This window comes from Hypanus sabinus, chromosome 16, assembly GCF_030144855.1.
Source record: "Hypanus sabinus isolate sHypSab1 chromosome 16, sHypSab1.hap1, whole genome shotgun sequence".
In the NCBI taxonomy this organism is placed as follows: Eukaryota; Metazoa; Chordata; class Chondrichthyes; order Myliobatiformes; family Dasyatidae; genus Hypanus; species Hypanus sabinus.
This window is the reverse complement of record NC_082721.1, coordinates 10,320,669-10,336,370: the sequence shown is the minus strand read 5'-3', so window position 1 is coordinate 10,336,370 and position 15,702 is coordinate 10,320,669. Positions and strand designations below refer to the sequence as shown.

Genomic DNA, 15,702 nt, shown 5'->3' with positions numbered 1-15,702 from the left:
TCATTGATGGAATCATTCTCATGAAACTTCTCTGAATCCTCTCCAATGTCAGTATATCCTTTCTAAAGTAAGGAGCTCAAAACTGCACACAATACTCCAAGTGTGGTCCCACAAGTATGTTTATACAGCCTCAACATCACATCCCTGCTCTTGTATTCTATACCTCTAGAAATGACAGCCAACATTGCATTCGCCTTCTTTACCACCTACTCAACCTAGTCCTAGAGGTTAACCATTAGGGTATCCTGCACAAGGACTCCCAAGTCCCTTTGCATCTCTGCATTTTGAATTCTCTCCCCATCTAGATAACAGGCTGCCCATTTATTTCTTCCACAAAAGTGCATGACCATACACTTTCTAACATTATAAGACTCCGTTTCCTCAGCATTACCTGTTGTTTGCATCATCTGCAAACTTGACCACAAAGCCATGAATTCTATCATCCAGATCATTAAAACACATGAAAAGCAGACCAACAGACTTCTGTGGAACTCTACACCAGCAGCCACAGAAAAGACTCCTTTTGTTCACATAATTTGCCTTCTGCCAGTCAGCCAATCTTCTGTTCATGCTGGTATCTTTCCTTAGGTTCTTATCTTGTTTAGCATGTGTGGCACCGTGACAGAGGTCTTCTGAAATTCAATATCCACCAATTCTTCTCTGTCTAGCCTGCCTGTTATTTCCTCAAGGGATTCCAACAAATTTGTCAGTTATGATTTCCCGTCAAGGAAACCATGCTGATTACAGCCTATTTTATCACGGTGTCTACATGTCTTTTGCCTCCATTCCTTCTTAAAGTGTGGAGTGACATTTGCAATTTCCAATCTTCCAGAATCTAGTGATTCTTGAAAGATCATTATTAATGCCTCCACAATCTTTTCAGCTACACCTTTCAGAACCATGGAGTGAAGTCATTCCTGTCCAGGTGACTTCTACACCTTCAGACCTATCAGCTTTCCATAGTACTTCTTAGTAATAGCGACTAGTAATAGTGATTCTTCGCCCCAATACGCTTGAAGTTGACATATGACATGAAATACTTATCCAGTTCACCCACTATTTCTTTGCTCCAGATTACTACGCCTCCTCCAGTGGTCTAAAATCCATTTTCATTCTTCATATACCTGAAAAAAAACTTTTAGTATCCTCTTCTATATTGGCTAGCTTATCTTTTCACTCTTTAATGCAGTTTTAGTTGCCTTCTGTTGGTTTTGAAAAGTTCCCAAGTCTACTAGCTTCCCACTAATTTTGTAATATTGTATGCCTGCTCTTTTGCTTACATACTTGTCTTTGACTTCCCTCGTCAGCCATAGTTGCCTCATCCTCCCTTTAGAATCCTTCTTCTTCTTTGGTATGAACTGATCCTGTGTCTTCCCAGCTATTCCCAGAAGACTGCCGGTCGGAAGGTTAATAGATCATTGTAATTTGTCCTGTAATTAGGCTACGATTAAATTGGGAAAAAAAGAAAATCGCATAACTCAAAAGGTCAGAAGGGCCTATTCTGTGCAGTATCTCAATAAATAAGTACGGTAAGTGATAAGGAACTATGGTGATTTGTGTTTTGGCTTGCAGAAATTTCTTTTTTAGCATTTTAAAAATATGAGTTATTGTGTTGAAAGAATGATTTCAAATGCCAGCATTGATCTCACTGCTACAGAGTACAAAACCTCCTGTTCTACTGAACACGATCATCAACACTAGAACTACCTCTAACACATGACCATCAGCTGATGAGACAATACGTTAAAAGTAACTCCAGCATGTGATGCCACAAGACAGATGGGGCACTTGAGGCCAAAACTATTTTAAAATGTTGCATGTGTCTTCCTCAGAGGTTAAAATGCAATTGGAATTTTTAGTCCTTTCTACATGTTCTAATGGAGATCTACGTTAACAAAATGACACTTCATTAGATGAAAAAATTGTTCTAGCAAGTGGTGTTGTTCCACTATAATTACCTTTTTGGGAGATGGGCACAATAACAAAATGGTCTACAACTATTCTTCAGTAATCTGTCTTCATTACTTCTAGGTAAATATCTCCAACAGTCTTTCAACATTAGTGTAGTTTGCATATTGTTATTTCAACTTTCTCTTGACATAAAAAGCTCCATAAGCCCCTGGATCAAATTTACCCACCATGCACATTACATATACAGTACAATGAATTTACTGTGGTGCTGGTCAGGGTGCAACATGCAAAAAACATTAAACAATTATAATATATAAAATCAAGATTCAGAGCAAAATGTACATAAATACCAATATGTATTTACAATGTAAACAGCATTATAAAACCATTTAAAGAGGTTGCAGTGCAGTGACGAGGGGTAATAAATAGAGGGTGGGGTCCAACTTGAATTGTTGATCAGATCAACTGCCTGGGGGAAGAAACGTGATGTTCTTGTTTTAGTACTTTGCAGAAGGGAGCTTCAGGAAAAAGTAGCTTACTAGCTGGGCAATGTCCACAATGAGTTTCTTGCCCACTTGGTTGTCCTGGACACACACAAGTCCTGCGATGTTGGTGGATTACGGCCAATGACCTTTTCTCTACATTATTTAGCATTTCAACTTGATTTTGTATCTTGCACTACTTTTTTGTTGTGTAAACTAGATCCACCCAGTGAGTTTTGTTCAGAGGACAGCAGTGGTGACAGAGATTTGCTGTCATCTGCAAAGACTTCCATCTACCACAAATTCCAAATTTCATTTCCATCCCTAATCTGAAGTTAAATTAGACTCAGGAAGTTTGACATTCAATTTACATCCAAGTTTCAATCTCAAACTCTTCACTCTGGCTCAAGATTTATTTTCTTGTAGATTAACAATAGATTCTAATAGAATTCACAATAGAATAAACAAATAGAATCAATTAAAAACTGCAGAGTGACAATCAATGTACAAAAGAAACAATAATAATAATAATTAATACTGAGAACCCAAGTTGCAGAGTCCTTGAAAGCGAGTCCATAGGTTGTGGAATCAGTTGCCAAGTGCTAACTATTGACCAATTCCAAAATGGTAAAACTGCAACCACATATCCATTGTATTCAATGGCATCACCATCTTGAACAGCTAGTTGACCCACTTGAATACAGTTCAATTATCAAAGTACATAAATGTCTCTTTATACTACCCTGAGATTCATTTTCTTGTGGGCATTCACAGATACAAACACAATAAAATCACTGAAAATCTACACACAAAGCCAGCCAAATTGTGCAAATACAAAAGAAAAATTAACAATAACTAAACAAATGATGCTGAGAACATGAGTTGTAGAATCTTTGAAATTGAATCAGTTCAGTGCTGAGGTGAGTGAAGTTATCCACACTGGTTCGGAACCTGATGGTTTTAATGTAATAACTGATCCTGAATCTGGTGGGATGGGACTTTCAGATGTCAGCAGTGAGAAGAGATCATGGCCTGGATGGTGAGGGTTATTTATGATGGATGCTTTCATGAGGCTATGTTCCTTGTTAGATATTTCCTGTGATGGACTGGGCAGCATCCACCACTTTTGTGTTTTTTCCATTCTTGGGCACTGGTATTTCCATTCCAGGTCATGATGCAACTAGTCAAGATACTCTGCACTTGTAGAAATTTGTCAAACTTCTTCAGCAAATTGAATTGTTATACTTTCAATAATTCTTGGCCAATGTCTGAAATGCCGACTTAGCAACCTTACCTTTAAGCTTAAAGATTTTCCATCACCTTTCCTATGTTGCTTGGTTCAAACAGCTTGGGTGTCTAATTTTGATAAGACACAGGAAGCCATGTAAGTGTCTTTTAATGGCCAATTTCCATCCATCCACCCTCCTACCTCATTCAACACACAGCTGAATTCAAGTGCTTACTCCAGATATTTTATATTGTCACTAAATCACAAGGAATCTCGAAGTGTTTAAATGAAGATTTCAACTCAGGATATCTCAAATCTCTACTCTGCAGATCTGTGCTGCAAAACTGAAAGGAACATTTAATTCTATCAAAACTAAGCTGCAAGTTTTAATTAAATACTAGGCTTTAAGATTTATTTAGCTTGGGAGATTCCTGAGGATAATTCTTTATTTACTGCATTACAGTCAGATATTTAACAGAGATCAGCCTTTGTCCATTTTGCAAATAGAAGCACAGCAGTTACAGAACCAGTGACTCAATTTCTTGTTGATTAAACCATCGAGCAAGAGTGAAATCAATGAGGATGAGGTGGTGAGGCACTGTCTGCCTGCACTTGACCAGTCCATCTCTCCCTCTTGTTGCTGGAATCCTGGGTAAGGTTTAATGAATGTGGTTGGTGGATTGGACACTGCAGTTCATGCTATGATGTGTTTGTTTTTTTAAAATTGCTACTTTGCACAATTTTGATCAGGGTAGCAGGTTCTGCAGCCTGCAGTCAACATTAGATACAGTGGTAAATTTAACTGAACACTCCTAGACTGCTTCAATGACTGTAACTTGTTTTATATTCTATGTTTTTTGCTCATTTTTCTGCCATTTGAGTGATTTGTTCTTTTTGTGTGTTGGGGTGAAATCTATTCTTGAGCTGGATAAGTCAGATTGTGTACAAATGAAACTACAAATTTTTAATTAGATGAGGGTGAAAAATCATGTAGTATTATGATTGAATTCCAATATGCTATTGCTACATTTTAAGCTTAGATTAGTCATCAGTCCTCTATTTTAGGCATCTTCATGCTTATTGGTAGAAATGTTGGTCGGCAAATAAAAGTCTGCTTTTAAGTCTTGGAGTCAGATATTGTAAACCTCTGCACAATTATACTTCTAATTTTGGTACAAAGAGGCAAAGTACTACAATGCAGTACACAAATAACTCAGTTTAAACTTAGAACCAATGAGACTTTCAAGAACACTCATACAAATTTAAATAGCTCTCCCATAAAAATGTGAATAATGCAAAGTTATTTAAACTTAAAGTCAATGCACACACTCCCATTTATAGTCACTCAACAGTACGTGTCACTTCTATCAAAGGCTCCTATCCAAGAGCAGTGCTTGCATGGAGTTACATCTCTATAATATTCATTTGTTGGATATATCTAATTAACACAAACTGGGACAATAGAATATTCTCATGTCTCTAGAGCAGAATTCTGTTATTTTGGGAAGAATGTGATAATTGCATAGGACAGACTATCTTTAAATCTATATAATGTTACATTTTAGCATTTCAGCAGAATAACCCTTAAGTGAAAACCAGGCAGTGTTGACGAGTGTCTGACAAGAAATCACCTTATGTGGTATTATATGTGTACAACAATTTATTTACACATTGCATTTTCCAAACACAAGCTAGATCAAGTGTTGCTTGAATATAATAAATTGTGCTCTGTACAAATTCAAAATCCTAGGGTTTTAGTGAATTAATGTACAATAAATGCAGTCAATATATTGTAAAATATAACAAAAGTAAATGAAGTGTATGCACCAATTTAAGCCAGAAGCCTGCATTTTGCTGGGCAAGAAACCACACATTGAAAATAAAATGCATTAAAGAGGGTCACTTATGAAGCAACTCATTAAATGACCATTAAACTATTCACCTCTAGTTTTGAATTACAATAGAAAAACAGGTAACGTTATGGTGGAATTGCCGACCAGAGGCAATGCTACACTCCCATCAAAAAATAATAACCCATTTTATTGGTACTGATGGTCATGGAAGTTTTGTTCACAGTTTTATGTATTTGCAGCACGTCATTTACCACTCTTCCAGAATATGGGTCATTAAAAAATACATCTGCCCCCTCCCAAAAATTGCTAGGATTTCATCTGATTAGGGGCTGAATTAGCCCAGCTCTTTCTTTTTACCCCCCCCCCCCCCCCCCGTTTATAGAAATCTCCATCCTTAAAGCTTGGATTATGAATCAGTCAATTTCTTTAGAACTCTACCAATTTCAGTGACTAATCCTGCCATGATTTATCATAGGGAAGTAGGTAAAGTGAGCAAGATTAAAAAATTAAAAAAAGGGCTGCACAGTTAAATTTCAGTGCTGCCACCAAGTCACACACAAAATCAAAAATGCTACATGTAATCTAACTTCATTACAAGGAGCAGTGTACTGATAGCCCATGTAATTATAAAAACAAATCCATTTCAAAAGGCACCATTAAGTCCAGTCTTTGAGGCTTCACAGGACATAATGAATCTTCTTGCGTATCAGTTAGTCCCGTGATGGTTTCTTGCCTCCTGTGCAGTTGATGAAGTAATTCGACTCAGAAACCCATTCTCAGTTTATAGTGAAGATGCTTTTAGACTCAACCTTGTAAAACAAAACTGCTTAGCAGCGGAAAGATTACATAAAATTAATTTGTGATGTACTAATTTATGTACTAAGAATTACGGAGAGTACTTTTTTAAAAAGAGGCAAAATTAGCCTCAAATAAAATGCAAGAATTAACAATGAAAGTGTTTCAGGAATTCTTAATTATTTAAAACTTCAACTATGAAGAACATATTTTAAGTTAAATGTAGCAAAATTCATATTCTCAACTCTAATCTAACAAATTTAAGCTTCCACACAAAAAAAGATAACTAGAATAAATTTATTTTATAAAACAAAATGAGGAATTCAATCCAGGTAGACTGACCCACAAAATCATGTTATGTCTGGGATACCACATACTTGTGCGCATGCTTGGCAAAACCGCACCTTTCAAACTGAAAATCAAACTTGACAATCATATGTTCAAATAGTTCAGCTTTGACTTATGCATGTTATATTGCGAGAATCAATACAGAAGAGTTTGCAAGCTAGGACAATGTTTCATTATGCTGCCGATATCGGTCATTTGTAGATTTACTGAACAAGAATCTCTCATTCAGTCTTAAGAGTAAGGACATTTCCCATGGGACAAAAAAAATGGACATTAAAATGATCAATGTACTTTTCTTTAAAATATCATTCTGTATTTTATCCTTTTTAAAAAGGACTCTGAAATTTCAACAATGCAACTAATTGTTTAGTGATTTAAATGCCGAGTCATGTTTCACCTTGCTCAATCAAACCACTACTAAGCAAACTGAACATAAAAGTTCAGCATTTTCTGTACTTAAAGTTTCAATAAATAAAGATCAAAATTTTAGAGTACAATTGTTTCTCTGGGAAAATAAATAACCACAAAAAGAACTCCCTTTGATTTGCTGCATATTATTATCCAGAAGGAGAGGTTTTCAAAGTAAAAGTCCTTGTTACAGCATACTATTCACATTAAATTCTCACTGCCTGCTCCAAATGTGACAAGTCACCTAAGACAATTTCTTGTCAGCAAGCTATGTCCAAACAAAAGGTGAAGGACAAGGGAAAGCAGCAGCTGGGGGCATGATGGACAAAACAACGCAATATCCACATTGAAGACAATGAGTGCTTCCCAATGGATAAGATGTGAATCACGAACAGCAGCAATGACTGTGAATAAACATTTTTATCCAGGTAAAAATGGGTTATATAGGCCTTTTTTGAAAGTGCTTATAAAATGCTATGCAATTAGGCAATAAATCAATGACACAAAAATGCATCAAAAACAACAGGGCAAATACTTCGTGAAAACTATAGTCTCTACAGTTCTAAATGAACATTAAACACGGGAGACAAAAGGTTATAACACATTTTCAACTGCATGAAATTGAATTTAAAATAGCATTGCTCAGCCTTTTAATAGCAAAAGCCTACTTTCCTTTTAAATGTTAACCAATTCATGATATTTCCTCAATCACTGAACACATTGTATTGCAGTATTAACGTGCAACGAAATGAGGAAGATAATTCTACTCATGCCAGGAAATTTCTAAAGATGACAAACACAATCCTTAGTGTCCAATACATTCTAGGAAACACTGCAGTATTGGAATTGCTGTTTAGAGTGACAATATGGAGATCTTATCTGGTTGTCTCTAGTTCAGCTTGATGTTGAAATGCACCACAGATTTTTTCAAAGACAACTGGGAAGTTCTTTCCCTGTGCTGGCAACATTGCACACTCAACCTTTGCAGAGTGAAAATAATTGTTGATCCAGCCAGTGGGTAGTAAGCACCCTGCTGTGAAAGGACGGCTGCTATGTTGGACAATTTACAACAAAACCCTTTGAGTTGTTGAGACATGGTGAAGAGCTAAACACAGGGTAGGACTATTCAAACTTCGTTGATTCAGACTGAAATCCCCCTATCCAAAAGCTTGCACTGCAAAAATTTTAATTATGGGTAATTCAAGAAAAATGCATTAATGATAGACCATAAATAGAAGTTTATTCTTGAATGGGGTGCCAATCAGAGCAATAAGTATTGTTAATTTAACTAATGCTTTGACTAAAATTGATTTTGATATTTACCTGGGTTTATGTGGGGCACAAGTCATTTTGAGGATTGGCATCATATTGATACAGTCTAACTAAGACTCTTTAACATGGTAGATCCAATTAAGAATAATTCTAAATGAATTTTCTGAAATAAAAATCAAAAACATAATTAACAGTGGCTTTATATTCTCTCCACAATTAATGCATAGTGAAACAACTAATTTTAAGAGAATTTATGACATTACACAGTGTGAAGAAAATTCTCTAAACAAGTTTAAAAGCAGCAATATTAAAGACTGCTTCTAAAGAAAACCAGTCTTTTCTTTCATCAAAGTCACTGAGTTTTAAAGAATTAGGCTTGGATAATAATAAAGCATGGTGGTTGGCTCATAAACTTCAGTTCTCTGGAGAGCTGGACTGGCTCGAGATTCTGCTACCATTCCCAAAATGAACAATGAATTACTCCATCTTTAAAATTCTTTTATAAATTTGCTGGATATGTAAATTCTCCACAAGCTGAGGTACAACTTGTACTTAATTTTCAACACAACTAAAACTGCAGCGCCTATACAAGACTTAGTTGATGTCAACTGTGGTGTCTTTTTCTCCCAAGAATAGAAACAGCAACTCCATGATACTAGTAGGCAGTTTGAAAAGGCTAGGAATGTTGGGTGAAGGAGTAATACTGATCTGATGTAATGCACATTTAACATTATCCGACTTTGTAAGAAGTTGCTTTTTTATTGGTTGTATTTTGCAGTTAAAAGTTTGTCATTATGATTGGAGTACATATTTCAATTGCATAGGAGTTGTAAGCTTTCAAAATTAAATGTTTCACCGACTAATATTGCTGGTGTTTATTAAAATATAACATTTGGATTTGCATTCCTCCGATATGCAATGAAAGTCTAGCACAGAAAGGCCAACAAAATTGATATGTGTTTGACTTCACAAAATTCACATTAGTCTCAGGATTTGTGAAGGTATAAATTGACCACAGCACAAAAACTTGAGGGAAAATTACTTTTACAAACTAATTTAACAGTGAAGCCTAAAATGAAAGTTACATTATACTTTACCATCTCAATTCTAACCTGGACAAATAATTGCCTGCTCAGGATGTTTTGTCCTCAGTACCCCAATCCACTTACCAGGTATATATTGGATTGAACACACTGTAAATCAAACTGTACTCCTGAGAAGCTATTTTCCTTTTTAAGTGCACACCATGAACTAGGGTCTTTAGATATTTTGCATGAAACATGGTGGCAATTGAGTCAGTGTTTTGATTTGTTTTCCCCCATAATTTGTGTGTGGGCCAAGAAAGAAAAAATATGTTTCACAACAGATATAACGCTAACAGATCAGTTGCTTGGTTTGGATGTAATATACAGTGAAAGGCTACAGTTAGAGCATGTGCACAACATCTGGTCAAAACTTCAGAAATCCAAAACTTAACTAACATGACCGGAAACACACAATTCAAGCAAACTACAATATATTATCATTTTATACCATACTTTTCATTAAAGGAAGGAAATCATGGGAAAAAGAAAAGCACACAACTAGCACCCAAGGCATTCAGTCATCAGCATCTTCCACCCACATCCCTTTCCAATTTACAAGTTTAAACTGTACATTGTTACAAAGTGAGTAACTATCAAAGCTGAAATTAGCTATTAAAAAGGAAGGGGGGAGGAAAAAAATAGGTATAAGACCGCAACACTGCAATTTATTTGCATGTAGCTCAGCTTGAAGTGTGCAGTGAACCGGGCCACACCCAAACCAGTGTCACATCCATTTGAGACAGAATGACTTTCCTCTTGCTCCAGGTTGCCTCAAAATAAATCTGGATGCCACAACCCCAATGATTTTCATTCAAAATTCAATAAAGACAATAATACTGCAAAGAAAACCCAAGTCATTTGCCAGTCATGGATTTTTTTTTTGTTTTCTGTTAAAGTCATGCTGTGAAGATCTCCACAAAAGTGGCTGACATTAAAAATAGATTGTGATCTTTTGGTATAATCCATCACTAAATCTGATACAGCAAGCTTACTAAAAAAAAGATACTGTCCCTCTAATTTGCCTGGGTAAAGACCCTTTTGGCTAACCCCTGCTTGCTATAAAGACCCATAAAAATACTTTAGAAATCTCGTCATTAATGTATCTATACTTACCTGTATGAATAAACCTTTTAAACTCAGAAAGCAGCCATGATACACAGTATAGTGTTTGACAGTTGCAATTTTTAGCTTTTTCATTTAACAGTGAAAACTAATTTTAATCAGTTTATTAGATTGATTTCAACATAATTTCTTTTTGTGTACCATGGCAACTTCTAAGTCTGTTCTTTCGGTCTGTAGAGTACTGGACAATTCCAGGTGTCTGTTATATATCAAGTAATTTCCTGAGGGGAGAAAAGGAATATAATCATCTAGATCAGACACACAAAGTTAGTAGCTCATTAAAATAGAAGTAAACCAAATGAGGTCATTACTCAGGTAATGAAGGGGCACAAGTACCTACAGGCACATAAATGGGTACACTGGCCTGGTTCCCTGCAGACTTGATCTCAGTAGACTATTAAGGCAGAAGGCACAGTCAAAAGCCCACTGCTGAAAAAGGGACTGCATGTGTGGTACAGTTCACCTTATTCCTTTGCTGGTTGAACTTGCCACACTTGATAATATTGCTTCTTCATTTGTACCACAAGGCAAATTTCCACCAGCAGGAAGCCATTGACTAAACCATCTGCCAATCTCATGCCTATCCGTTTGCACAAAAACAGATTTTGTATTAAGCTGGGCTCTTCAAGATACCATGTTGGATTTTTCCCACATGAAAGTTTTGCTACAATATAGCAGTTCATAATTTCTGAATCTTTTCAGCCACCACAATAGGATTCTCTTTCCTGATCTTCTCTGCTGCTTCAGCCTTGTAATCATAAGGACAGCTGTGTTTGTCTGAATAGCGGTGAAGCCCACAAAAAAGGTTTCCACATCGACAATCGAACCCTGTTGGACATAAAATTGGAGAACCTTAGAGAAAAAGCATTTCTCCCCTATCTCTTCAATGAAAGTATGAATCTAGTTAACATTGTCCAAGCAACAGAAAACATTAAAAAAATACATAAAACTTAGAAATAGACCATCAATTCAATTAACACATGAAATTTTGCAGATGCTAGAAATCCAATGCAACGCGCACACACACACACACACACAACGCTGGAGAAAATCAGAAGGTAAGACAGCATCTATGGAAATGAATAAACGATGTTTCAGGCTGAGACCCTTCATCAGGTCCTGAAGAAGTCTCGGGCATGAAACATCAATTGCTTACTCACTTCCATAGATGCTGCCTGACCGGTTGAGTTCCTCCAGCATTTTGTGTGTTGCTACCAATTCTAGTATAAGAAATATTGCTGGAGTCAGAGGCCACTGTTAGGTACCACCCGTACACTTGCTCATTAATGCAAATATCTAATCAGCCAATCACGTAGCAGCAAATGCATCAAGGCATGCAGACATGGTCAAGAGGTTCAGCTGTTCACACCAAACATCAGAATGGGGAAGAGATGTGATCTAAGTGACTTAGACTGTGGAATGATTGTTGGTGCTAGACAGGGTAGGGTGGTTTCAATATCTCAGAAACTGTTGATCTCCTGGGATTTTCACGCACAATAGTCTCTAGAGTTTACAGGGAATGGTGCAGAAAATAATTTTAAAAATCCAGTGAGCAGCAGTAGTGTGGGCAAACACCCCTTGCAGATGAAAGAGGCCAGAGAATGGCCAGATCGGTCCAAACTGAAAGGAAGGCGCCAGTAACTGAAATAACCATGTTACAGAGGTGTGCAGAAGACCACAAACACTTAGCAGCCACTGTATTAGGTACAAGTGATACCAAATAAAGCGTATATTCAGTGTAACAAATCTACGTAAAGATAATGTACCAATATTTAACATATCCTTACCAGTCAATCCAACCTTCTTCCTGCAAGTAAAGCATCTGTTCTTCTTGGGCTTTGTTTTTTCTGGAGCTTTCTCTCCTTCTGTGGAACTCTCTGCAGTTTCTAAGTTCACAGCAGCTAGAAATATGTTGAACAGATTCAAATTCGTAGAAGTGACTAATGCAAGCAGAAGGTTGAATGCTGCTTCTGCCAGCTAACCGATTAGAAGTTTGTGTCAAGTTAAAGCTAAGTAATTTTCTAAGAAGCAAGCAGCAGGCAGAAACCAAGTCACAGCAAGTATGGGTTAGATTAGGGGCTCTCAACATGGGGTCGACGTAAAAAAGGTTGGGAACCCCTGAGTTAGATCTAGAAAGTGTCAACCGTCCGCCACAACAGACAGGATCTCCCAGTTGCCACCCACTTCAACTCTGCTTCACATTCCCATTCGGATATGTCCATACATGGCCTCCTCTACTGCCATGATGAGGCCAAACTCAGGTTGGAGGAATAACACCTCATATACCGTCTGGGTGGTCTCCAGCCCCTTGGTATGAACACTGAATTCTCCAACTTCTACTAATTCCCTCCCCCTTCCTTCACTCATCCCAGTTTCACTCTGCCTCCTCCTCCAGTTGCCTATCACCTCTCTCATGATTCCGCCTTCTTCTACTACACATAAGTGTTTTCCGCTTACATTCCTTCTTCACCTTTCTTGCCTATCCCCTCCCCCACCCCTTGATCTTTCCTCTTACTGGTTTTTCACCTGGCACCTACCAGCTTTCTCCTTCCCACTCTCCCCCCACCTTCTTTATAGGGCCCCGCCCCCTCCATCTTCAGTCCAGACGAAGGGTCTCAGCCCGAAACGTTGACTGTTAGTTTCCATGGATGCTGCCCAACCTGCTGAGTTCCTCCAGTGTGTTGTACATGTTGCTTTGGCCCCAGCAAGTCTGCAGTGTACTTTGTATTAAATTATAGACAAGCTATGTTATCGAAGTTTCTATTATAAAGTCATTTAATTGAGATATTGGTGACTAACAGATGATCTAAGAGAAAGTTGAAGAAATCCAGTACACTCAAACTCAAGAGATTCTGCAGATGCTGGAAAACTTGAGTTAACACCCCCCCCACCCCCACAATACTGGAAGAACTCAGCAAGACAGACAGCACCTATGGAGAGGAATAAATACTCGACTGGTCAGGCCGAGATGCTTCATCAGTACTGGAAATGAAGGGGGAAGAAGCTAGAATTAAAAGAAAAGGTGGGGGGGGGGACAGGAAAGAGCACAAGCTGGCAGATGAGTGGGAAAGTGGGTGGGGGGGAGGGACACTCACCAAGTTAGGTCAAATGAAAAAGACAAGACTGGGGTTGATAAGAATTTTCTTAGTGCATATTTTACTACAATCTAAATGCAAGGTAAAATAAATCTTAGAGGCTGAATACCTACACCAGTTTCAGCACGAGTCAATTCTGCAAGTACAACTGCAAGAAAAAGTTTATGAACCCTTTGCAATTAACTGGTTTTCAGCATTAATTACTCATAAAAAGTGGTCTGATCTTCATCCAAGTCACAATAATAGACAAACACAATCTGCCTAAACAAATAACATACAAACAATTGTACTTTTCATGTCTTTATTGAACATATTGTTTAATTATTCAAAGTTCAGGCTGGAAAAAGTATGTTAATCCCTGAATTTAATAACTGGTAGAACCTCCTTCAGCAGCAATAACCTCCACCAAACATTTCCTGTAACTGCTGATCGGACTTGCACAATGGTAAGGAATTTTAGATCATTCCTCCATTTAACACTTAGAGTTCATCAATATTTATGGGATGCCTTGCATGAACAGCCCTCTTCAGGCCATGCCACAGCATCTCATTTGGGCTAAAGTCTGGACTCTGAATTGACCATTCCAAAACATGATTTTTCTTCTTTTTAAACCATTCTGTTGTGATTTCCTTTTGTCTTTCAGATCATTGTTTTGTTCCATCATTCAACTTCTATGAAGCTTCAGTTCATGGTCTGCTACCCTGACATTCTCCTGTAAAATATCTTGGTACAAATTTGAATTAATTGTTCCCTCAACGATTGCAAGCTGTCCAGGTCCTGAGGTAGCAAAGCAACCCCAAACCATGATGCTCCTTCTACCATGGTTTACAATTGAGATGAGGTTTTGGTGGAGTGCAGTGCCCTTTTTCCTCCAAACATAGCATTGTGTATTTCTGCCAAGAAGTTCAAATTTTGTCTCATCTGTCCACAGAACATTGTCCCAGAAGCATTGTGGAACATCCAGGTGGTCTTTTGCAAACTTGAGATGTGCAGCAATGTTTTTTTTGTTTCCTTTGTAGTGTACTTCCATGAACACCATTCTTGTTCAGTGTTTTTCTGATAGTGGACACATGAACAGAGCAAGTTATAGAGATTTCTGCAGGTCTTTTAATGTATCCTTGGGTTCTTTTTCACCTCCTTCAGCACTGCATATTGAGCTCTTGGTGCAATCTTTGCAGGATGCCCACTCCTTAGGAGAGTAGCAACAGTACCAAATTTCCTCCATTTGTAGACAATTTCTCTTAATGTGGACTGGTTAACACTCAGGTCTTTAGAAATGCTTTTGTAGCCTTTTCCAGCTTCATGCGATCTCCACAATACTTCTAAGGTCCTCTGAAAGGTGCTTTGATCAAAGCATGGTAGACATAACCAGATCTTTCTTGAAGAACAGGCTCTGTCAGTAACCTGACTTTGTGTATTTTTTATATATATATTTTTTTCATTATATTTATATATATATATAAAAACGAGAAGAATAGTTTGTGTGTTATTAGCTTAGGCCGATTGTGTTTGTCTACTATTGTGACTTAAATGAAGATTAGCTCACATTTCACCAGTAAATTACTACAGAAAACCAGGTAATTGCAAAGTGTTCACAAACCTTTTCTAGCAACTGTACATTACCAAATTAAAATATATATTTTATTTCCTTTACTTAGCAACTCTGCTGAATAAATGTCGTGATTTTCACTAACAAATGCACTGCTCCTTAATTCACATGAAGAAAGCCAACCTGATGCTGTGATGACTTCCACTTTTAGAGCTCCCTCGCTTTCAGTGCTTGGTTCATCTTGAGAGATACTCATTGCCGTCATCTGCTGTGTTACAGGAGTGCTAGAAAGGGGCGAGAGTGTTAAATATTAGAATCAGAACCAGCTTTAATATCATTGGCATATGTTGTGAAATTTGTTGTTATGCCGCAGTAGTACATTGTAATACATAATAAAAGGTGTAAATAAAGTACATATACATATTTAAAATGTTAAATAAGTCGTGCAAAAAGAGGAGAAAAAAAGTAGTGAGGTAGTGTTCATGGGTTCAATGTCCATTCAGAAATCTGATGGCAGAGTGGAAGAAGCTAATTCCTGAATTATTGTGTGTGCC

The 15,702-nt window shown here is 37.4% G+C and overlaps 1 protein-coding gene across 8 annotated transcripts in view; it reads right to left on the bottom strand.

Moving 5' to 3' along the window:
• Positions 1-2,292: 2,292 nt before the first annotated feature.
• The window catches only part of zgc:77486 (uncharacterized protein LOC405808 homolog), a 42,185-nt gene continuing 28,775 nt past the window's right edge, over positions 2,293-15,702 (bottom strand). For 3 of the 8 annotated variants that reach the window (XM_059991109.1, XM_059991111.1, XM_059991110.1), the window contains exons 4-6: positions 15,332-15,432; positions 12,292-12,405; positions 6,553-11,332 (exon numbers count right to left, since the gene is read on the bottom strand). In XM_059991109.1, the coding sequence (XP_059847092.1) occupies positions 11,184-11,332; positions 12,292-12,405; positions 15,332-15,432 (364 nt within the window). In that variant the 3' untranslated portion in view covers positions 6,553-11,183. Of the gene's footprint in view, positions 6,301-6,552; positions 11,333-12,291; positions 12,406-15,331; positions 15,433-15,702 lie in introns of those variants that run through there. The other 5 variants (XR_009516032.1, XR_009516031.1, XR_009516029.1 and 2 more) reach the window with 5 other exon arrangements.